The 24,416-nt window shown below is 36.9% G+C and overlaps 1 protein-coding gene across 1 annotated transcript; it reads right to left on the bottom strand.

The window, feature by feature from the left end:
- Window positions 1-266: 266 nt before the first annotated feature.
- Window positions 267-24,209, bottom strand: LOC139149498 (zinc finger protein 850-like). Its single transcript, XM_070721282.1, has 2 exons — window positions 24,030-24,209; window positions 267-2,517 (listed from the first exon to the last, which is right to left on the bottom strand). The coding sequence occupies exon 2, from the start codon at window positions 2,439-2,441 to the stop codon at window positions 432-434; it is 2,010 nt and encodes a 669-aa protein (XP_070577383.1). The 5' UTR covers window positions 2,442-2,517; window positions 24,030-24,209; the 3' UTR covers window positions 267-431.
- Between the last annotated feature and the right edge of the window lie 207 nt (window positions 24,210-24,416).

Below are 24,416 nucleotides of genomic sequence, written 5' to 3'. Positions count from 1 at the left end.
CACACAAAGGCTTCTCATCTGTATGTGTTCTTACATGAACTTTCAGATTTCCATTACGTGTGAAACCCGTGCCACACACTTTACAGACAAAAGACATCTCATCAGTCTGTATCCTACTATGATCCTTGAGAGTTCCATTTTGTTTGAAACCCGTACCACACACTTTGCAGACAAATGGCTTCTCATCAGTATGTGACCTTGTATAAACGTTCAGAGTTTTATTATGTGTGAAACCCTTGCCACACTTTGCAGACAAAAGTCTTCTCATGTGTATGTATCCTACTATGATCCTTCAGATTTCCATGACGTTTGAAACCCTTGCCACACACTTTGCAGACAAAAGGCTTCTCATCTGTATGTGTTCTTACATGAACTTTCAGATTTCCATTATGTGTGAAACCCTTGCCACACACTTTGCAGACAAATGGCTTCTAATTTGTATGTGTTCTTATATGAACTTTCAGATGTCCATTTTGCTTGAAACCCTTGCCACACACTTTGCAGACAAAGGGCTTCTCATCTGTATGTATTCTTATATGAAGTTTCAGATTGCAATTATATTTGAAACCCTTGCCACACACTTTGCAGACAAAAGGCTTCTCATCTGTATGTATCCTACTATGATCCTTCAGAGTTCCATGACGTTTGAAACCCTTGCCACACACTTTGCAAACAAAAGGCTTCTCATCTGTATGTGTTCTTACATGAACTTTCAGATGCCCATTTTGTTTAAAACCCTTGCCACACACTTTGCAGACAAATGGTTTCTCATCTGTATGTGTTCTTATATGAACTTTCAGATGTCCATTTTGCTTGAAACCCTTGCCACACACTTTGCAGACTAAGGGCTTCTCATCTGTATGTATTCTTATATGAAGTTTCAGATTGCAATTATATTTGAAACCCTTGCCACACACTTTGCAGACAAAAGGCTTCTCATCTGTATGTATCCTACTATGATCCTTCAGAGTTCCATGACGTTTGAAACCCTTGCCACACACTTTGCAGACAAAAGGCTTCTCATCTGTATGTATTCTTGTATGAACTTTCAGATTTCCATTATGTGTGAAACCCTTGCCACACACTTTGCAGACAAAAGGCTTCTCATCTGTATGTATCCTACTATGATCCTTCAGAGTTCCATTTTGTTTGAAACCCTTGCCACACACTTTGCAGACAAAAGGCTTCTCATCTGTATGTATCCTACTGTGATCCTTCAGAGTTCCATGACGTTTGAAACCCTTGCCACACACTTTGCAGATAAAAGGCTTCTCATCTGTATGTGTTCTTACATGATCTTCCAGATGTCCGTTACGTTTGAAACCCTTGCCACACACTTTGCAGACAAAAGGCTTCTCATCTGTATGTGTTCTTATATGAACTTTCAGATTTCCATTTTGCTTGAAACCCTTGCCACACACTTTGCAGACAAAAGGCTTCTCATCTGTATGTGTTCTTTCATGATCTTTCAGATGTCCATTACGTTTGAAACCCTTGCCACACACTTTGCAGACAAAAGACGTCTCAACTGCATGTGTTATTGTATGAAGTTTCAGATGTCCGTTTCTCTTGAAATCCATGCCACACACTTTGCAGACAAATGATTTCTCATTTGTATGTGTTCTTATATGAACTTTCAGATGTCCATTTTGCTTGAAACCCTTGCCACACACTTTGCAGACAAAGGGCTTCTCATCTGTATGTATTCTTATATGAAGTTTCAGATTGCAATTATATTTGAAACCCTTGCCACACACTTTGCAGACAAAAGGCTTCTCATCTGTATGTATCCTACTATGATCCTTCAGAGTTCCATTTTGCTTGAAACCCTTGCCACACACTTTGCAGACAAAGGGCTTCTCATCTGTATGTATTCTTATATGAAGTTTCAGATTGCAATTATATTTGAAACCCTTGCCACACACTTTGCAGACAAAAGGCTTCTCATCTGTATGTATCCTACTATGATCCTTCAGAGTTCCATGACGTTTGAAACCCTTGCCACACACTTTGCAGACAAAAGGCTTCTCATCTGTATGTGTTATCATATGAACTTTCAGATGATTATTTCTCTTGAAACCCTTGCCACACACTTTGCAGACAAATGGTTTCTCATTTGTATGTGTTCTTATATGAACTTTCAGATGTCCATTTTGCTTGAAACCCTTGCCACACACTTTGCAGACAAATTTCTTCTCATTTGTACGTGTTCTTATATGAACTTTAAGGTGTCCATGACATGCGAGATCCTTGCCACAAACTTTGCAGATAGATAGCTTTTCATTATTATGCATGTTGATGTTGCATCGCAGACCTTTATCCTCTGTAAAACTCTGATGACAAACAAGCGGTGTTTCCTCTGTGTGAATCCCTAGATGCCTTTGTAGATGGGTACTCCTCGTGAAACTCTCACTACACATTTTACAAGTGAATGGCCTCATCTTTGTATAATGTTGCCACAAGTATGGTCTCTCCCAGTGTATGGTTCAATATTACAAAAAGTCCTTTGTGTCAGACCTGAAAGCAAACAGGCAAAGTTTCAGAGAAGATTGTTTGACAAAAATCAGGAAAAATAGCGTCAATGACACTTTCCTCACATTTAATTACATGTGGCAAGCCAGAGTGAGTGTATACAAAATATTTAATAGCTTCTATGGACCTTAGCTTGTGATATTGATAGTCAAGTACATTTGAACAACACCGTCCACTGAAGTACGAAATAGTTGGCAACTGTTGCAAGTGTTAGTCACACACACACTTACACAGTACCATGTAACCTAGTACATCCAGTATTTCATCTAGGATGCTCCACGGGGGCTTCACAGTAAAGTCTGTGAGGTGGTACAGGAAAATGCACTCAAAGTAAACAAATCAAGGAGAATGTGAATAAAAACTGTTCAAATATTACAAAACGAGAAAAGGTAAGTTAAAAGACTTGATGGTCCTAAAAAAAGACCAATTTTGAAATTGGCAAGACAAACGGGAAGGGAAGCATTCCAGCCCAACACCTCAGCGGGACCAGCACGCTGAAAAAGGTGGGTTTGAACCTACTACTCTTTCCCACCAATTTCATTTCTGATCTTTTGTCTTTACAGTCATCTTGCACTCCCTTCCAGTTTGAATTGCCAATTTGTACCCACTAGATTTTAACAATTTGAAGGATTTTTCCTTTTTCCTCCTCATTTGCATATCTTTGTCACTGACATGTTCATTTGAACAAATTCACATCTCCTCCCCCAGGTGCCCCTGTACACCACTCGGGAAACTGGGTAGTGAATTTGCATATTAGTCCGTGGGCTAGAGGGGGTCTACGTGCACCCCTCCCACAGGATAACAAACCTGTATTTTTCAGAAGCCTTGGGATCCCTAGAATACGAAATGGAATTTTAACAGAAAAAATATAGGGACGCAATAGCTGTTATGGTCATGTTTTGAAGGGTACCGCAAAATCACCATTTTCCAACCCAAATGCATTTTCGTCAAATCTGTCTTCTTGTAAGTCATCTGCTGAGCTTATTTCTTAACATAACCTCACTTGTTTGGTATCATTAGAAAGGTAATTTATTCTTCTTTAAGATGACATATTGTACTATGCAATATCTTCTACAGTTTTGTGAAATATGACCAAAACTTACCCCATACCCCAAAATTTAACATTGCAAATTACAGTAAATCTCAAATTCTACCAATTTTTTAGCTTGGCACAATAAAAAATGCAATGCTTTGTATGAAATCTGTTTTATTTGATACAGGAACATGTCAGAAATATGAAATAGACTTTTAACAGAACAAGTCATCGTTGATGACACAGTCCCCACTTGTTAATGGGTACTTTGATTACAGGTCCTAAGAGAGGATAGAGTCCTCTTCATTAGGTCTGTGATAAAAATACTTTTTGAATAAATTCGCTTGATACATATGAGTTGTAGTTCAGGACATGGAAAAATCGTAATAAAATGGCCACACGGTGGCCATATTGGATCGTATCACAAAACAAATATATGTGCATATGTATACATAGGTCAATGTCCTTGTAGCAAATTTGATTAAAATTGGTTGAGATATGCCTGAGTTATGGCTTGTACATGAAAAAATCATAACAAAATGGCCGCACAGCAGCCATATTGGATCGTATCACAAAACAAATTAATGTGCATATGTATGACATTGGTGAATCTCCTTGTACCAACTTTGAATAAATTCACTTGATACATGTCTGAGTTATGGTTCTGGACATGAAAAAATGTGATAAAATGGCCACACGGTGGCCATATTGGATTGTATCACATTACAAATCAATGTGCATGTGCATGACATAGGTCAATATCCTTGTACCAAGTTTGAATAAAATCGGTTGAGTTATGCCTGAGTTATGGCTCTGTACATGAAAAAATCGTAACAAAATGGCCGCCTTGCGGCCATATTGGATCGTATCACAAAACAAATTGATGTGTATAGCTATGACATTGGTCAATGTCCTTGTACCAACTTTGAATAAAATCTGTTGAGACATGCCTGAGTAATGGCTCTGTACATGAAAAAATCGTAACAAAATGGCTGCACGGCGGCCATATTGGATCGTATCACAAAAAAATTGACGTGCATATCTATGACATTGGTCAATGTCCTTGTACCAACTTTGAATAAAATCAGTTGAAACATGCCTGAGTTATGGCTCTGTACATGAAAAAATCGTAATAAAATGGCCGCCTGGCAGCCATATTGGATTGCATCACAAAACAAATCAACGTGCATCTGTATGACATATGAAGTAATCCTTGTACCAAGTTTGAATGAAATCGCTCCAGGCATCTCTGAGATATCTGCGTGAACGGACGGACGGACGCACGGACGGACGCACGCACGCACGGACATGACCAAACCTATAAGTCCCCCCGGACGGTGTCCGTGGGGACTAAAAATATTGGGACTCTACAGCTGTAACAGTCATATTTTGAAGGCTACCGCAAAATCACAGTGTTGCAGATTTGCATGCATTTTTGTTAAACTTGTCTTCATATAGGTCATCTGCTGAGCTTGATTTTGAATATAACCTCACTTGTTAGGTATCGTTAGAAAGATAATTTACTAATCTTTAAAATGACATATTGTAGCATGCAATATCTAGTATAGTTTTCATGAAATATGACCAAAACTTACCCCATACCCCAAAGTTTACATTGAAAATTGCAGTCAAAGCTAAAATCAAATTCTATAAAATGTTTTAGCTAGACACAAAAAATCTGGCCGTTTTTGCTATTAAATCTGTTTTATTTGGTACAGGGACATGTTAGAAGTATGAAATTGACTTTTAACAGAAAAAATATTGGGACTCTACAGCTGTAACAGTCATATTTTGAAGGCTACCGCAAAATCACAGTGTTGCAGATTTGCATGCATTTTTGTTAAACTTGTCTTCATATAGGTCATTTGCTGAGCGTGATTTTGAATATAACCTCACTTGTTAGGTATCATTAGAAAGATAATTTACTAATCTTTAAAATGACATATTGTTACATGCAATATCTTGTATAGTTTTCATGATATATGACCAAAGCTTACCCACCATACCCCAAAGTTTGCATTGAAAATTGCAGTCATAGCTAAAATCAAATTCTACAAATTTTTTAGCTTGACACAAAAAATCTGGCCGTTTTTGCTATTAAATCTGTTTTATTTGGTACAGGAACATGTCAGAAATATGAAATGGACTTTTAACAGAAAAAATATTGGGACTCTACAGCTGTAACAGTCATATTTTGAAGGCTACCGCAAAATCACAGTGTTGCAGATTTGCATGCATTTTTGTTAAACTTGTCTTCATATAGGTCATCTGCTGAGCGTGATTTTGAATATAACCTCACTTGTTAGGTATCGTTAGAAAGATAATTTACTAATCTTTAAAATGACATATTGTAACATGCAATATCTAGTATAGTTTTCATGATATATAACCAAAACTTACCCCATACCCCAAAGTTTACATTGAAAATTGCAGTCATAGCTAAAATCAGATTCTACCATTTTTTAACCTAGACATATAAAATCTGTCCGTTTTTGCTATTAAATCTGTTTTATGTGGTACAGGGACATGTAAGAAATATGAAATGGACTTTTAACAGAAAAAATATTGGGACTCTACAGCTGTAACAGTCATATTTTGAAGGCTACCGCAAAACCACAGTGTTGCAGATTTGCATGCATTTTTGTTATATCTGTCTTCTTTTAAGTCATCTGCTGAGCTTGTGTTTGAATATAACCTCACTTGTTAGGTATTATTAGAAAGATAATTAACTAATCTTTGAAATGACATATTGTAACATGCAATATCTAGTATAGTTTCATGAAATATGACCAAAACTTACCCCATACCCCAAAGTTTACATTGAAAATTGCCGTCATAGCTAAAATCAAATTCTACAAATTTTTAGCTAGACACAAAAAATCTGGCCGTTTTTGCTATTAAATCTGTTTTATTTGGTACAGGGACATGTCAAAAATATGAAATAGACTTTTAACAGAAACAATATTGGGATTCTATGGCTGTAACCGGCATATTCTGCGGGGTACTGCAAAATCACAGCAGTGCAGACTCATATGTGTTTTTGTTAATTTTGTCCCATTGTAAGTCATCTGCTGAGCTTATTTTATTACATAACCATGTTTATTTGGTACCATCGAAAAGGTAATTTAGTAGTATTTAAAATGACATATTGTTATATGCCATATCTTATATAGTTTTCATTGACTATGACGAAAACTTACCCCATACCACAAAGTTTATATCGAAAATTACTTTCTACTTTGCTACTTTGCTATCGTCAAATTCTACCAATTTTCTAGCTAGACATAACAAATAAGGCAATGCTTCATATGAAATCTTTTTATTTGCTACTGGGGAATGTCAGAAATATGAAATAGACTTTTAACAGAAAATATATTGGGACTCTACAGCTGTAACAGTCATATTTTGAAGGGTATCGCAAAATCACAGTATTGCCAACTCGCATGCTTTTTTGTTAAATCTGTCTTCTTATAAGTCATCTGCTGAGCTTGATTTTTGACAGAACCTGGCTTGTTAGGTATCAATAAAAAGGTAATTTACTAGCTTTTTAAAATGACATATTGTAATATGCAATATCTTGTTTAGGTTTCATGAAATAGGACCAAAGCTTACCCCATACCCCAAGGTATACAGCAAATTACTGCAAATCTGAAACTCTACCATTTTTACAATTTATTAACTTTGTATACAAAATGAAATGCTTGTATGCAATCTATGAAATCCGTGTCTTTGTTAAAAAAGTATGTCACAAATATGAAATTAACTTTTAACAGGAATATAATATGATGTGATAGCCTTTTCTATCATATTTGGAAGGGTACCCAGGTATCAGGGCAAATTTGCCAAAACACATACGTTTGACACATATTGGTTCACCCTCCAAAAATTATCCAAATGGCTACTAAATTGTATCATCTTCCCGTTAAAAGTTAATTTTGTACTTTTGACATACTTTTGTAACAAATAAATCAGATTTCATATAAGAATTGCCTTTTGTATTATGTGTAGCAAAAAATGGTAGAATTTAAGATAAACCGTAATTTGCGATTTGAACTTTTGGGATGTGGGGTAAAGTTTGACCATATTTCAGAAAACTATGAAGGACATTGCATATAACAATATGTCATCTTCAAGAAGAATAAATTGCCCTACTAATGATACCTCACAAGCCAGGTTGTGTTACAAAATAAGCTCAGCAGATGACTTACAAGAGGAAGAATTTAACAAAAAGGTGCCAGTCTGTGGTACTGCGATTTTGCATTTCCCTTCAAAATATGGCTGTTACAACTATACAATCCAAATATTTCTTCTGTTAAAAGTCTATTTCACATATCTGACATGACCCAGTACCAAATACAACAGATTTAATACCAAACAGAGCTCTTTATTTTTTATATGTCTAGCTAAAAATTCGCGGAATTTGATCACGTTAGCTATGACAGTACTTTTTATATAAACATTGGGGTATGGGGTAAGTTTTGGTCATATTCCATGAAAACTGTACTAGATATTGCCTGTTACAATATGTCATTGTAAAGACCAGTTAATTACCTTTCCAATGACACTAAACAAGCCAGGTTATAATCAATAACAAGCTCAGCAGACGACTTATAAGAAGACAGATTTAACAAAAACGAATGCGAATCAGGAATACTGAGATTTTGCGGTACCCCTCAGAATACGACTGTTACAGCTATAGAATCCCAATTTTTTTCTGTTAAAAGTTCATTTCGTATTTCTGATATGGCCAAGTTCAAAATAAAACAGATTTTATAAAAAAATTTGCCCACTTTTTATGTCTGCGTAAAACATTGGTAGAATTTGACATTAGCTATGACAGTAGTTTTCGATGTAAACTTTGGGGTATGGGGTAAGTTTTGGTCATATTTCATAAAAACTGTACAAGATATTGCATGTTACAATATGTCATTTTAAAGATTAGTAAATTATCTTTCTAATAATACCTAACAACTTACATTATATTCTATAAAAAGCTCAGCAGATGACTTATAATAAGATAGATTCAACAAAAATGCACGCAAGTCAGGAATATTGAGATTTTCCTGTACCCTTCAAAATCTGTCTGTTACAATTACAGAATTCCGATTTTTTTTCTGTTAAAAGTCTATTTCATATTTCTGACATGACCCATTATCGAATGAAATAGATTTCATACAAAAAATGCCTGATTTTATATGTCTAGGTAAAAAAATGGTAGAATTTGATTTTAGCTATGACTGAAATTTTCAATTTAAACAATGGAGTATGGGGTAAGTTTTGGTCATATATCATGAAAACTATACTAGATATTGCATGTTACAATATGTCATTTTAAAGATTAGTTAATTATCTTTCTAATGATACCTAACAAGTGAGGTTATATTCAAAATCAAGCTCAGCAGATGACCTATATGAAGACAAGTTTAACAAAAATGCATGCAAATCTGCAACACTGTGATTTTGCGGTAGCCTTCAAAATATGACTGTTACAGCTGTAGAGTCCCAATATTTTTTCTGTTAAAAGTCCATTTCATATTTTTAACATGTCCCTGTACCAAATAAAACAGATTTAATAGCAAAAACGACCAGATTTTTTGTGTCTAGCTAAAGAATTTGTAGAATTTGGTTTTAGCTATGACTGCAATTTTCAATGTAAACTTTGGGGTATGGGGTAAGTTTTGGTCATATATCATGAAAACTATACTAGATATTGCATGTTACAATATGTCATTTTAAAGATTAGTAAATTATCTTTCTAATGATACCTAACAAGTGAGGTTATATTCAAAATCACGCTCAGCAGATGACTTATATGAAGACAAGTATAACAAAAATGCATGCAAATCTGCAACACTGTGGTTTTGCGGTAGCCTTCAAAATATGACTGTTACAGCTGTAGAGTCCCAATATTTTTTCTGTTAAAAGTCTATTTCATATTTCTAACATGTCCCTGTACCAAATAAAACAGATTTAATAGCAAAAACGGCCAGATTTTTTGTGTCTAGCTAAAGAATTTGTAGAATTTGGTTTTAGCTTTGACTGCAATTTTCAATGTAAACTTTGGGGTATGGGGTAAGTTTTGGTCATATTTCATGAAAACTGTACTAGGTATTGCATGTTACAATATGTCATTTTAAAGATTAGTTAATTATCTTTCTAATGATACCTAACAAGTGAGGTTATATTCAAAATCAAGCTCAGCAGATGACTTATAGGAAGACAGATATAACAAAAATGCATGCAAATCTGCAAGACTGTGATTTTGCGGTACCCTTCAAAATATGACTATTACAGCTGTAGAGTCCCAATATTTTTTCTGTTAAAAGTCTATTTCATATTTCTTACATGTCCCTGTATCAAATAAAACAGATTTCATACAAAGCATTGCATTTTTTATTATGCCAAGCTAAAAAATTGTTAGAATTTGAGATTTACTGTAATTTGCAATGTTAAATTTTGGGGTATGGGGTAAGTTTTGGTCATATTCACAAAAACTGTAGAAGATATTGCATAGTACAATATGTCATCTTAAAGAAGAATCAATTACCTTTCTAATGATACCAGACAAGTGAGGTTACAAGTTGAGAAATAAGCTCAGCAGATGACTTACAAGAAGACAGATTTGACGAAAATGTATTTGGGTTGGAAAATGGTGATTTTGCGGTACCCTTCAAAACATGACCATAACAGCTATTGCGTCCCTATATTTTTTCTGTTAAAATTCCATTTCGTATTCTAGGGATCCCAAGGCTTCTGAAAATACAGGTTTGTTATCCTGTGGAGGGGTGCACGTAGACCCCCTCTAGCCCACGGCCTATATTTGATTAGAACCGAAGCCTCACTTTTGAATGCGCAAGTGTTGTCAACATAGCAAACCACAGACATTGCCACTGACGTAAACACCATTTAAGAAAAGGTTTATCACCATTGAAAAGCCTAAAAGAAACATAGGGCCAATGTCCCTGAAGCTACTATAGACATGGACACAAAATTAAGTATTTCCTGACTGTATGAAATTATCTCACTAAGGTCATCTTAGGGACCTGTAAACCAAATATTAAAGCTGTCTGACCAGCGGTTTTGAAAAAAACAAGCAACCCAACAGTTGACAGAGCTCTGCTGTGGTATGTAGAGAATAACTTTTTGTGACACATGTATTGATGAAGAAGGTGGATATCTTTGATAGCTCATTTCAGGATGGCCTGACCAAAAATGGCAAAATTAGCTGCAAAAATACAAAATTGATGATTTCATCATAATTTCAATATATTACATTAAGATAAAGCCTAGGAACCTGTATACCAAATATCAAAGCTATCAGATAAGTAACTTTTGAGAAACAAATATATTGACCAAAAATGGCAAAAATTGACCCAAAAATACAAAAATTGAAGATTTCATCAAATTTCAATATATCACACTAAGACAACCCCTAGGAACCTGTATACCAAATATCATAGGCAACAGACAAGTAGGTTTTGAGAAACACATTTTTTGACCCAAAATGTCGAAAATTGCACCAATATACAAAATTGCAGATTTCATCATATATTCAATATATCATATTTAGTTCATCTGTAGGAACCTGTATACCAAATATCAAAGCTGTCAGACGAGCGGTTTTGATGAAATAAAGTTTTGACAAAAATGAAAAAAAAATCCTTAAAAATACACATTTGCATATTTCATCACAATTGAACAAATCTAATTAGGATTATCCCTAGGGACCTGTATATCAAATAACAAAGCTGTCTGACCAGCGGTTATGAAGAAGATGATTTTTTACCAAAAACGCCTTTTTGGTGGTAATTTGCATATTTTCAATAATATCAAAAAATAGAATAAAAAAGAGTTTCGCATTGCATCACATTGCAACTCACCCATAGCACGCAAGGTGATCAATGTAAACAGGCAGGCATATTTTGACCTCTGACCCAACTTGTTTAATAGGCCTCTGCACTGTTTACTATCCCAAAACCTAGTCAACTTTGATGGGTCGAATCTCAATCTGAACTATATGTAAACAAATTATTTGGATACTCAGATATTGGAATCGTCCTGTCAACCTTGATGGAAACAGACTAACAGAGAAAATATTTCTCTGGGACTATATGCTCTTCAACAGTCCAATTGGTCTTCTGATGTATGTAATATAGTTGATGACCTGAATTCTGATACAGATGGAGTACTTCATGTCATTTGCAACTTGAACATTCAACTGCTTGGTGTGAAAGTGTACAAAGAAAACCAAAACTTAGAACATACCGGTATGTGTTCTTTAAAACTGATTATAATTTAGAATGCTATGTATCGATGTATCTGTCTCATGGATAGTGATCTTTATTGGCTCAATTTAGAGCCGGTGTTTTGCGTTTACAAATAGAAAGATATAGGGGAAAAACGTTGACAATAGAGTCTGTATTATCTGTAATCAAAATGCTACAGAAAATGAGACACTCCTTTCTTTTTTCATTGTACCGTAATCTTTATGATGATTTGAGGGAAATGTATTTAACCCTTGACTACCTATGGCGCCGGATATATCCGGCGCCATATTGAATTACGATATACCTTGAGTGCCGGAAATATCCGGCACAGTTAAATAGGCGTATTTGCTTCGTTTTTGTCGCTAAAAATCCCGTAATTTCGGCGTCGGCAAGCAGCGTGACTAACACTGATGTATTCCGATCTGGCCTGAATGTGATTGCGCCCCTACGTCCGAGTATGGCCAAAATCCGGAAGCAAATGTCGTGACCCATGACCTCGACCCTGAAAGGTCAGTCTGATCACAGAAGCGTCCCGCTGATTGTTTACAGTTTTCAGAAGTACGGACGATCGCGAAGATGTTTATGGTTTGTTTTTTCTTAATGAAATGAAATGTTTATTTATTAAAAACAAATGATTTATATGTAAATATGTTCTATTAACAGCAATATTCGTGAATGAAACTAGAGGAAATACAATTTTTTACTATAAGCCAGTGAAATTTTATAGCAGCCATATTATCAATATGACTGGTCACATGACTGGTCATGTGTTTGGTCATGTGATATGTTGTTCCCTAAAATGTATTTTTAAATATTGTGAATTATTTCGTGATAAATCATTACCATTTTAGATGCATGTTTCTGCAAGGATGACATAAAGCAGGTGTTTACAAATGAAATATGTTGATTTTCAAATACAGAATCATGTCAGATGCTGATGTTTGTTGTTCATTTACTCTGCCTTTTGTGAGAAAAATCTCAAATAGGTACATGATAACATCTATAAATAAAGTAAAGGGTAGTTATTATTACATATATGTAAAGACAATGCCATAAAAATTGCAACTGTATTCAAATTTGCGTCATTTTATGGATCCAAAACACGTCAAATGATTTGATGCTTCAAATATTCATATTCTTTGCAACTCTGATCACATTTTGTGTCATGTGATCAGTCACGTGATCTGAAAATGCAAAACTTATGTATGAAAAAGTGGGAAATTTCATGCAGATTCAGAAAATATATGGTTTATTGGTACTTACTTATTTTTACTCTAAGCAGTGTTCATGCAATGACCACACCTAAGATTTTATCAATATTTCCATAAGGGCCCTGGTATATAGGAATACATTGGCCTTGGTAGTCAAGGGGTTAAATTCAAATACTAATTTTCAAACTTTTACATCAGATACTGAGAAATGTAAATTTTTGATGTCTAGAAATGTTAGGGGAATTTCAAAGTTCATTGAAAATGCATTTACATTGAGAAGAGTGTTTGTATGTGAATATTTGAAAACGCATTGATTTCTATTTACAATGCCCTTGTGACCTATAATTTGCACTGTCTTTAAAGTGACATATAAGCCCAGTGTAAACTTCATGCTGAATTGTAATCTTTTGAACCATGGATATCTCATGTCACTATAATAACGAACTAACTAACTATAAGGTAAAACTCTAATACTAAATGTAGACTTGAAACGATTTTCTGCTTGCTAACTGATAAGACGCAGTCCTTGTTTCAGCACTGTTACACTTGTAACGTACAGACTAAATCTAAGCCTACGGCAAAAATCCAGCAGATATGCCTCCAAGGGTTGTTTTTGGCTGTAAAGGAAGAGATGCAGTATGTGGCCCAAGTCTTTTTTGTCCAAACAGACATGGTCCGGGGGGACTTATAGGTTTGGTCAAGTATGTGCGTCCGTGTGTGCATGCGTCCATTCACGCAGATATCTCACATATGCCTGGAGCAAATTCATTCTAACCTGGTACAAGGATTACTCTTTATATCATGCACGTCAATTTGTTTTGTGATACTATCCAATATGGCCGTATGATGGCCATTTAATTGAAAAAGCGGGACTATGTCCTTGACAATGACCGTCCACTTTTGAAAAAGAGCTCTATTTCTAGAGTGACTGCACTAAATTTGATGAAACTTTTTAAAGATGTTTGTCACACAGAGCTCTGATAGCACACAGTCAGTATTGCATCAATTAATTGCTAATTTGCATATTTGATGAATTTTTTTAATTAGACTGATATGGCCAGAAATGGTTTATCAAATTTCGTGGAACTTGGTACAGATGTTGAGCTCACATTGTTTTATCACTGAATGAAGACACTATGCAGTGTCATGTTAATTAATATATTTTATTAACATATGTAATGAACTTTCCTAATTAGAGTGATATGTCCAGAAGCACTTGATCCAATTGGATGAAAATTTGTACAGATGTTGATCTCACAGTGTTGTAATACAATTCATTGACACTTGGCGGTTTCATTTGTGAAATGTACAAGTGATAATCAGTCAGTGTTATGATAGAATGCAAAAATGTTTGGCAGTATCCTGTTGATTAATTACTAATTGACTTATCTCATGACCTTTTGTAATTAGGGTGGCAGCCCACATTGGTTTTACATTTTCACCGCTATTTGAACTCATTTACAATCACAGGCCCAATTAATGAAGAGGACTCTATCCTCTCAAAGGACTTGCAATCAAAGTACCCATTAACAAGTGGGGATTGTGTCATCAACAATGACTTGTTTTTATTATAAATGGGCAATTTTTGGATGCTGAAAAAATACACCAGATTGAAAGCGTGAGGAAGCTCTTGCAATTCAAAAGAAAATCTCATTAACATATGCAAAAGCACGACCTGGTTTCTTGACTGTACACCACATACTAAGACTGTAGGTGCTGCGGTTTAGGAGTTTTTGACACGGACATACATACATCCATACATACATTACATACACAGTGTTCTCAACAGAAAAAAAAATATTGTTGGACATTTTGTCCTGCTGACCAAAAAAAGCGGGACAACAGATGATTTTTGTGAGACAAGATAAATATGTTGAAAAAGTCAAACTGCAAATACGAACCTTATTCTATGCATGGAAAAAACAAAGGGCTCAACAAATCATTCATCTTAACAATTTTTTTGTAAACACTCGGTAAACACATAAACTGATATTGAATATCAGTGCCTTTTAATGAAAATTCTAGGGGACTTTTGTTCTTTCAAGTGTGAAAGTACACTGATAAAGTTGAACTTTTCCATTTTGGGGCCCTCAACCATCATAGTTGCTAGTGTCCAGCACCAAGTTGAATTCTGTCATGTTGTTTTGCACACAAAATCCCCTTTTACAGTCAGCAGAATGAACTGGCAAAATCACAGCTATGGCAGCTACTTAGATTAGATTAATCGTTAGGAAACATTATCCCTATGATATTTGTAAATGATCATCACATTTTGACATGAAATTTTGGTGGCCAGCCGAAGCTACAAATTTTGCAGATTGATTGAAGCATGGACATAAAAAAAGATGTCCATGATCTAACATATGAGTTCCCCTAGAATAATATACTTATCACATGCACAAGCCAAGAATTGATAATTTTTTGCAAAATAAGAGAACTTTTCCCCAACTATTTCACGTTTAAACCTCTGAATGACATGTGGAATAATATCATCAATCAGCAGTGGGCAAGTTGTCAATCATTTCCAGTCGTAGGTACTAGGTCGCGTGGGTGAGGAACGGAGCAAATGCCTGATGACATCACACAACATGTAGCTCCCGTGGAGTTTATACATGATTTCAAACATAGCAAAGACCTAAAAAATTATCTCAGACAAAGTTGCATTATTTTTCAAGAACAAAAATCAACTCATCTCAACAGCACAAACACTATAAGTTATAACGTCGTGCCCGCCGATACCCTGGTTGCAATGCAGAACCCACGGTATAATGCGACCACCTTCGAGTTCGTTGTTTTCGAAAATTATTCATGTAATTCCTCAGGGATATACACACTTTACATTCTTGTGTTTTTGTAGTTCAGATCATTATTGTGGTAGTCTATGAAAATATTGATCATACCCATGACGCCTCCAGCTCCCCCAAATTCCATGGACATGTGTACACGAACCTGTCCAGTGCGTCAGTACCACAGTCTCTTGTGGTTCAATACACAACAACTGCTGTGTAGTATACATAATGCATACCAAACAGCGGCCATCGTGTAAGGAATCACAAGTGACTGTGGTTGAAATACGCCCTCTGACCCGGATTACTTCCAGATTGTCTCGGTTTCAACCAGGAATGTAATTATCACATCAATCATTTACATCCATGGTGAGAAGTACCAACAGTATACATGTATACGCAAGATATGGCCGGCCAGCCATACTCCAATCTCCAAAAAAGTTTATAATTTCAAATGCACGCCACTATTGGTGCACACGGCCCAGAAATTTGCGGCAAAAGAGAAATATACGAGAGAATGTCGTGAAATCATGGCCTGGTGAGAATGCTACATACATACATATGTACGTGTACATACACGCAAACATACATACATACATATGTACATACATACATACAGACATGCAAATGGTTGCAAAAGATAACCTCTCTTTGCTATACATATACCAAATGCGAGCTAAAAATAACAACTCTGTTCTTTTGCAACTTTCTTTTGAATTGTAAAACTGGTTCACGGTAATATTTTATCAGTAGAATATCTCATAAAGACTGGTGTTTTGGTAGTGTTGGTACATCAGTCCATGATCCTTGAATGTGTTTGTTGGTGTCCTGTCATTTCTTGTGTTAAGATTTTCCGAAAATTGGTGCAAAAAAGGCATCCATGGTCAGAAATGTGTAAAAATCATCACCATGAGAAGCAATGTGAAAGTTCTAATTATTTAGAGGACATATAAACAATTAACTTGTATAACGATGACTTGAGGCCTGAAAAGTCAACCTATTGAACAAACAGCATTCAAAGTTTACGGACTAATAATGTTGTAACTACATTATGAAAAACGAATAGTAAGGGGAGAGGTTACTAAATATTATGAAATACAAACTCTATGGTGTTAATTGATAAACATTTAAAGTGAAATGAAACTGTTACTTGCAGCACATTTTTACAGTCCTTTTTACACTTCCATCAGAAGCAGTCAGGAATAATAAGATCTGACACCGGTGAAGCTGATGCTGTAGTGTCATCCTCATACTCATTTTCTAGCCTGGTTCCCTGATCCATTTCTACCGCTGGCTGCGCTGCTAACAAAAATAGGGTCATGTAGGGGCTAATATTTCAGTCAAAATTTTGACTGCACATTAATGAGCACAGTCACCTGACAAGATCACATGATTAGCACATCTGTACAGTTAGCGCATGGCAAGCTCGGAAAAATGAGATGACAAAAACATTGAACGTTGAAGTTGTTTGTATGGCTTCACTTTTAAGTCTCCAACTCTGTTCTCCTATCGGTATTTAGTGCTGAAATGACGATCATCGTCTATGCTTTATTTCTAAGACATGACCTGGTGACCATGGTGAACTTTGGCATGTACGGCAAAGACTCAAAAATAAATGATTTTTTGTTTTCATTCAATGTTGACATGGGATGCGTGGTTTAGGAAACTATGGAGATAAAAGTCATCGTTGATGACACAGTCCCCACTTGTTAATGGGTACTTTGATTACAGGTCCTCAGAGAGGATAGAGTCCTCTTCATTAGGTCTGTGATAAAAATACTTTTGAATGAATTCGCTTGATACATGTCTGAGTTGTAGTTCAGGACATGAAAAAATCATAATAAAATGGCCACACGGTGGCCATATTGGATCGTATCACAAAACAAATAAATGTGCATATGTATGACATAGGTTAATGTCCTTGTAGCAAATTTGATTAAAATTCGTTGAGATATGCCTGAGTTATGGCTTGTACATGAAAAAATCATAACAAAATGGCCGCACAGCAGCCATATTGGATCGTATCACAAAACAAATTAATGTGCATATGTATGACATTGGTCAATCTCCTTGTACCAACTTTGATAAATTCGCTTGATACATGTCTGAGTTATGGTTCTGGACATGAAAAAATCGTAATAAAATGGTCACATGGCGGCCATATTGGATCATATCACAAAACAAATCAATGTGCATGTGCATGACATAGGTCAATGTCCTTGTACCAAGTTTGAATAAAATCGGTTGAGTTACGCCTGAGTTATGGCTCTGTACATGAAAAAATCGTAACAAAATGGCCGCACAGCGGCCATATTGGATCGTATCACAAAACAAATTGATGTGCATAGCTATGACATAGGTCAATGTCCTTGTACCAACTTTGAATAAAATCTGTTGAAACATGCCTGAGTTATGGCTCTGTATATGAAAAAACCGTAACAAAATGGCCGCATGGCGGCCATATTGGATCGTATCACAAAAAAAATTGACGTGCATATCTATGACATTGGTCAATGTCCTTGTACCAACTTTGAATAAAATCAGTTGAAACATGCCTAAGTTATGGCTCTGTACATGAAAAAATTGTAATAAAATGGCCGCCTGGCAGCCATATTGGATCGTATCACAAAACAAATCGACGTGCATCTGTATGACATATGAATTAATCCTTGTACCAAGTTTGAATGAAATCGCTCCAGGCATCTCTGAGATATCTGCGTGAACGGACGGACGCACGCACGGACGCACGCACGGACGCACGCACGCACACACGCACGGACATGACCAAACCTATAAGTCCCCCCGGACGGTGTCCGTGGGGACTAAAAATGACTCTATGGGCATACAACAACGAGATTTAAATTCGAAGGTACCGGTAGCTCCAGGTTGGAAATAAATTCAATGCAATCACTGCACTCGCACTACTGACCAATGATAGCCATGCTTACAATAGCCCATACCTGACCCTATTTTCGTCAGCAGCGCAGCCAGTGGTAGAAATGGGTCAAGAAACCAGATTAAGTCATTTTCGCATGACCCCTGAGGCTGAGGATGACGACAACTTTACGCTCATACATTACATGTCAATGCAATGATACCTCAGCCAGTACCCTAGCTGTGATATCACAGATGTGCTAGTGGTGCACAGGCGTTATGTAGACTGGGTAGTTTCTGAAAGTGTAGTTATATGCTGTGAGTTTTTGCTACATTCTGACGTTCTCATAAAATACGTATAGCCTTACCACTAAGGTATGAAACGTACTTGTCTGGCCTGCAAATAAAACTGCCTGTTCTATACAGCATCTGCACATAGAAAGTGGTAAATCTCTGTTTGATGCCATTGATGGAGTTACTCACAGACCAATCAGTGATGCGGACAGCATTATGAAAATGAGTTGCGTTATTATGATGGGGGACTCCAGAAACGCCGAGTTTGTCAAAACACTGCAGATTTCTCCAAACGTTTTAATTTTTTCGTGACATGAGAGTGTTTTTTGAACAGTAGAGAGCCGTCCGTATCAAACGAGGTAACTGACTGAAGGATTTGTGTTTATTTTTCAACTAGAATGGGCAGTTTTATTTGCAGACCAAACAAGTCTGTTAAAAACCTTAATAGTAAGGCTATGTATCAGAACGTCGTATAAACTACACTTTCACAAACTACCCAGTCCACATAACATCTGTGTAAGTAGCGTCTATTCAACGCACTCGAGTCAAGGATCACCGCCACACTTGACCCGAGCGTGTTCGATAGATGCCAATAGCACCGCTGCGATATCACAGCCACCAGTCACCACCCCTGCCAACTTGCCCCATAAAATATAGGAGCACTACAAAGTCCAGCGGTTAGACAGTCAGTCATAAAAAATACCAACAAGACTGTTAAAATTCACAATAATCGAATGATATTGTAAGCAATCGAAATTGAATTATAGGTTGTATTAACATGTAAACGTATCAGTGTATTACTTATCTGGTTCTTGGATGACCCATCCCTTTTTTAGGGAGCCTTCAGAAATTACAGGTGGTGGGGTGGGCCCGGGGGAATTGGGGGGAGGGTCACTTTTTAGAAAACAGTTCAAGGGGGAGGGTCACTTTTTACAGACCTATCTTGGGGTAGGGTCACTTTTGACAGAAGCTGATTTTATGGCCAAAACTTTGATTGTCCGTGTGATATTTCCTGAATAGGAAATCACCAACAAAATACGTACACATTATCCACAAGCTTATTACATGCCTCGATGTGAGTGCAAAATTATGAATTGATTTGAATAGGAACATCCGGAGAGTTAGCAGGCCAGTGAACGATGTACTGACCGGTTTCCATGATTGCCCGGTCCAGTGAAGCTCTTCGACGTCAAGGTACACACTTTACGCTAGATGTAAAATATCCGTGCACGCACCGCTATTTTGACTTTCGTTAAAATCCATTTGATGCTGGTCGATAATGGTAAAATTGCTTGAGAATGCCCTACCCTAAATATCATATTTATAGCATCAACTGTGAAGAGGCATGTAATAAAAATATTATTGCCTGAATACATGGGTTTGTGTGCCCTCGCAACAGGAGACAATTTGCCCTCCTGGCGTCGGACAAATTGTCACCTGCTCTTGGGCACATAAACCCATGTATTCAGGCAATAATATATACAGTGTGTTTCACCTAGGTACCGCAACTCAGTGTATGAGATGGACACAACTCACGTACAGAACACAGAATTAGCTTGGGTATCAAGGACACATTTCAAAGCCACCAACTCGTCGATTAATTACAGTAAACCAGCATGGAATGCATTCCTTGAATGAACACTGCTGATAGACTCCATGCATTATGATTTGATATTTTTGGATGAAGCACTAAATCAGCCACATCTTGCCTTCTTTAATAGTTGCACAAAATATGGTTACCCTCCCTCAAATGTATGAAATAACATATCTCTTTAAAAATTCTTGCGTGATAAATTGCGACTGTCCCTCAACAATCACCAGCCCTCCCCTCTGTAATTTGTCCCTAACATAACAATTGAATCAATTGTTATATAAACTAGATGATACTCTTAAAAGTTTAATTCCTGGGGAGAATACTGCAGTGGTTGGGGGGGGGGGGGACGGGCAAGTTTTAGAATGTCGGACAAGGGGGAGGGTCACATTTTAGACAGGAGGATAGGGGAGGGTCACATTTTACGGTACAGGTGTGCGCGAAATTCCCCCGGCCCATCCTCTGTAATTACTGAAGGCTCCATGGATGATCAGATCAGAAGGGTCAAAGCACAGGCGACCCAATAGGTTCTGAGTTTTTCACACTGTTTTCTCTATCATTTTCTCTTCTTTCTTCATGCTCTGAATGATCGGAATAAATAAAATAAATGGTTTATATAAGGGATGGACCATTAGACCTTGGGAGGGGGGGGTGGTCACAATGAGATTGTGAAAATTTTTTTTTTACTATTGTAAATTTCTGAATTTTTTTTTTTCCAATTGAGATTAGCTGTGCAAATTTTTTTTTTCAGAGTAAATTTTCAGATTTATAATTTTTTTTCGTTCGTCGCTGTCTGAAAATAAAGAGGGCAAACATGTGGTGCCAAGCACCACAAGCGGCCACGCAAGCGGTCACTGGGAAGAGGTCAGGAGAGGGGTGTCCCCCTGCTGCTGTTGGAGCTTTTGAAAAATAGAGATTAAAATGGTGTTATTTGGTGGAACTTAGGGAGTATTTTTGCGGGGGTGGTCAGGAGGGGGTGTCCCCCTCCTGCCGTTGGAGCTTTTGAAAAATAGAGATTAAAATGGTGTTATTTGGTGGCACTTGGGGAGTATTTTTGCGGGGGGTGGTCAGGAGGGGGTGTCCCCCTCCTGCTGTTGGAGCTTTTGAAAAATAGAGATTAAATGGTGTTATTTGGTAGCACTTGGGGAGTATTTGTGCCGGTAAGGTCAGGAGGGGTTGTCCCCTCCTGCCGTTTGAGCTTTTGAAAAATAGAGATTAAAATGGTGTTATTTGGTGGCACTTGGGGAGTATTTTTGCGGGGGTGGTCAGGAGGGGTGTCCCCCTCCTGCCATTGGAGCTTTTGAAAAATAGAGATTAAAATGGTGTTATTTGGTTGCACTTGGGGAGTATTTTTGCGGGGGGAGGTGAGGAGGGGTGTCCCCCTCCTGCTGTTGGAGCTTTGAAAAATAGAGATAAAAATGGTGTTATTTGGTGGCACTTTGGAGGCATTTTTTTTCGGATTACACATCTTCCTCTGAAACATGGTCTTCTTGCTCCTCAGTAGCTTCCTATAGTTTTGAAAATTGACTATTTTGGTTTCCTGGCTTCCCTTTCTACTGCGTGGTGAAATGCCTACATTCACCCCACCAAACATCATGCATATCTCATATGATTTACAATTGATTTTGACAAGCTGAGAAGCTAAAATAAGCTAAATAATATAGTGAAATTGCATATTTGTGTTTTTAGAGCAATTGTTGCCCTTTTTTGATCAAAACATCTATTTCTGTGTAGCAGCATGTCCAAATTGATTTGATGTGTATAGATGTGTTGAAATTTCAATATTTGTCTGTTTTGGCAATTTATGCCATTCATGGTCAAAAAATCTGTATTCTCTGAAAGGGCTTGTCCAATTTCTTTGAAATTTGCTACACAAAAACGATTAACCATGCAGATTTATTCAGTATTTGCTATCGAGAAACTTTCAAAGTTCAACCCTTTTATATGTTTTTGTGTTGGGATTTGTTGGATAGATGGCATTCTACGTAGTGTATTGTTGAATGTTAAAACATGTGTTGCTGTTGTTATTTGAGGCTGTTTTTTGAGAAAAAAGAATTGAAAATGCCTTTTTAAAACCAAAATAATACATAATGACTTGATATGTTGTTTTATCATTATTGACGTGTTTCTACTTGTTCACCCATTCTTGCATTCATAATTGTAATAAAATGCTGTGAAAAAAATGAAAGTGATGTGGCCTGCATCTGTTTACCTTGATCTTAAAAGGCAAATACAACTTTCTGTCTTGACAACCATACCATAGTTTCAATGTTTTACCTAGTGTACCTGCTTGGTTTGTACACAGGAAACAAGTAGGAAACAGGCTCTATAATTTCATAATTTTCAAGTGATCAGAATACAAAAGTCCTGAAAAGATAAGATAATCACAACTTCCAGTATAAGGGATACAGTCACTCTAAATGTATAAATTAAAATTAAAAATGTGCGGGAGGATGTATTAAAAATACAGAAAGTTGCTTACTGTCGGTAAAATCTAAAAAAAATTCAAAATTTTAAAGATTTTTGCAGATTTTTTTTTTACGCCTTTGTCTTCTTATTTATTTTTTTTTTATTTTGCAAACTAGTTTGAAGATTTTTTTTTTCCTAACTTTCTGCTCTGAAAATTTTTTTTTCTGTTTTTGACCACCCCCCTCCCAAGATCTAATGGTCCGTCCCTAACCTAACTAGCCTCTGTGACTCTTTATTTATTTTACACTCCATTACAAGGACGTATATCTCTCATACACACATGCTGTAATTAATTAGTCAACACAACTAATTATGTTAATCTGTGGACTTATCAGGGATTTTACGGTTGGTCAACATCGCGAAAGATAGGAATGGTTACTAAAACGGGCTCCTTTTTCATTAACATCACTATCTTTCCGATGTTGACCAACCTCTGATAAGTCCACGGATTAGCATAATTAGTTGTGTTGACTAATTAATTACAGCATGTGTGTATGAGAGATATACGTCCTTGTAATGGAGTGTAAAATAAATAAAGAGTCACAGAGGCTAGGTTAGGTTATATAAACCATTTATTTTATTTATCCCGATCATTCAGAGCATGAAGGAAGAAGAGAAAATGATAGAGAAAACAGTGTGAAAAACTCAGAACCTATTCGTCGCCTGTGGTCAAAGCACGGACCGTGGTCAAAGGGATATGATTGACTCTGCAGATGCCCATGTGCTATGTTTGGATCGCGCTCGAGTATGCGTATACCCTTTCAGGGTGGTGCCCCTCCCTCTCCCGGTTGAGTAGTTGCTCATTTTTCTTCGATTGTACACGTAGTCACTTGCACAGGCATTCGACTCAATGCAAGACAAACCGTCATTGATGCAGTTCCTTATTGACGGTTTGGGTCGAATGCCATGCCTGAATGCACGCGCAGGTTGTACAGCCTACGACGAGCCAATACGCGCCTTTCAGGTTCTTACCTCCTCAATCACATTCACATTCGAGGGACCGTGGTTAGACTGTCGACAGTCTCTTGTGCCTTTTCTTTTCTATTTCTCAGTGGCCCGCGCGATCGTGCATCAGCAGACTGATCAGGGATCGAGTGGGTCGATTACGTTCACAAGCACAGCGTCGAAGTTATAGTTGTGGATGCCGAAGGCATGACCGATACGTGCCGAAGGCCAGCCGAAGGCATGAGTTAAACTCATAAGCCGCCAGCGGTGCGCCCTCGCCGACAACAGAGGAGAATTCTCTGTGAGTGCACAGTCACTCGTGAGCTTTTCAGCTCTGGGACTATTCGCCCCATAGACGTGTGTACATAAGCGAGAAAAAAAGCATATGTACACACGTCTATGGGGCGCATAGTC

Source organism: Ptychodera flava, chromosome 14 (assembly GCF_041260155.1).
Source record: "Ptychodera flava strain L36383 chromosome 14, AS_Pfla_20210202, whole genome shotgun sequence".
Taxonomy (NCBI): domain Eukaryota; kingdom Metazoa; phylum Hemichordata; class Enteropneusta; family Ptychoderidae; genus Ptychodera; species Ptychodera flava.
This window is presented reverse-complemented; position numbering and strand designations above follow the sequence as displayed.

Excerpts from the sequence above, each read along its gene's own strand:
- LOC139149498 (XM_070721282.1), bottom strand. The coding sequence starts at position 2,441 with ATGAGGCCATTCACTTGTAAAATGTGTAGTGAGAGTTTCACGAGGAGT.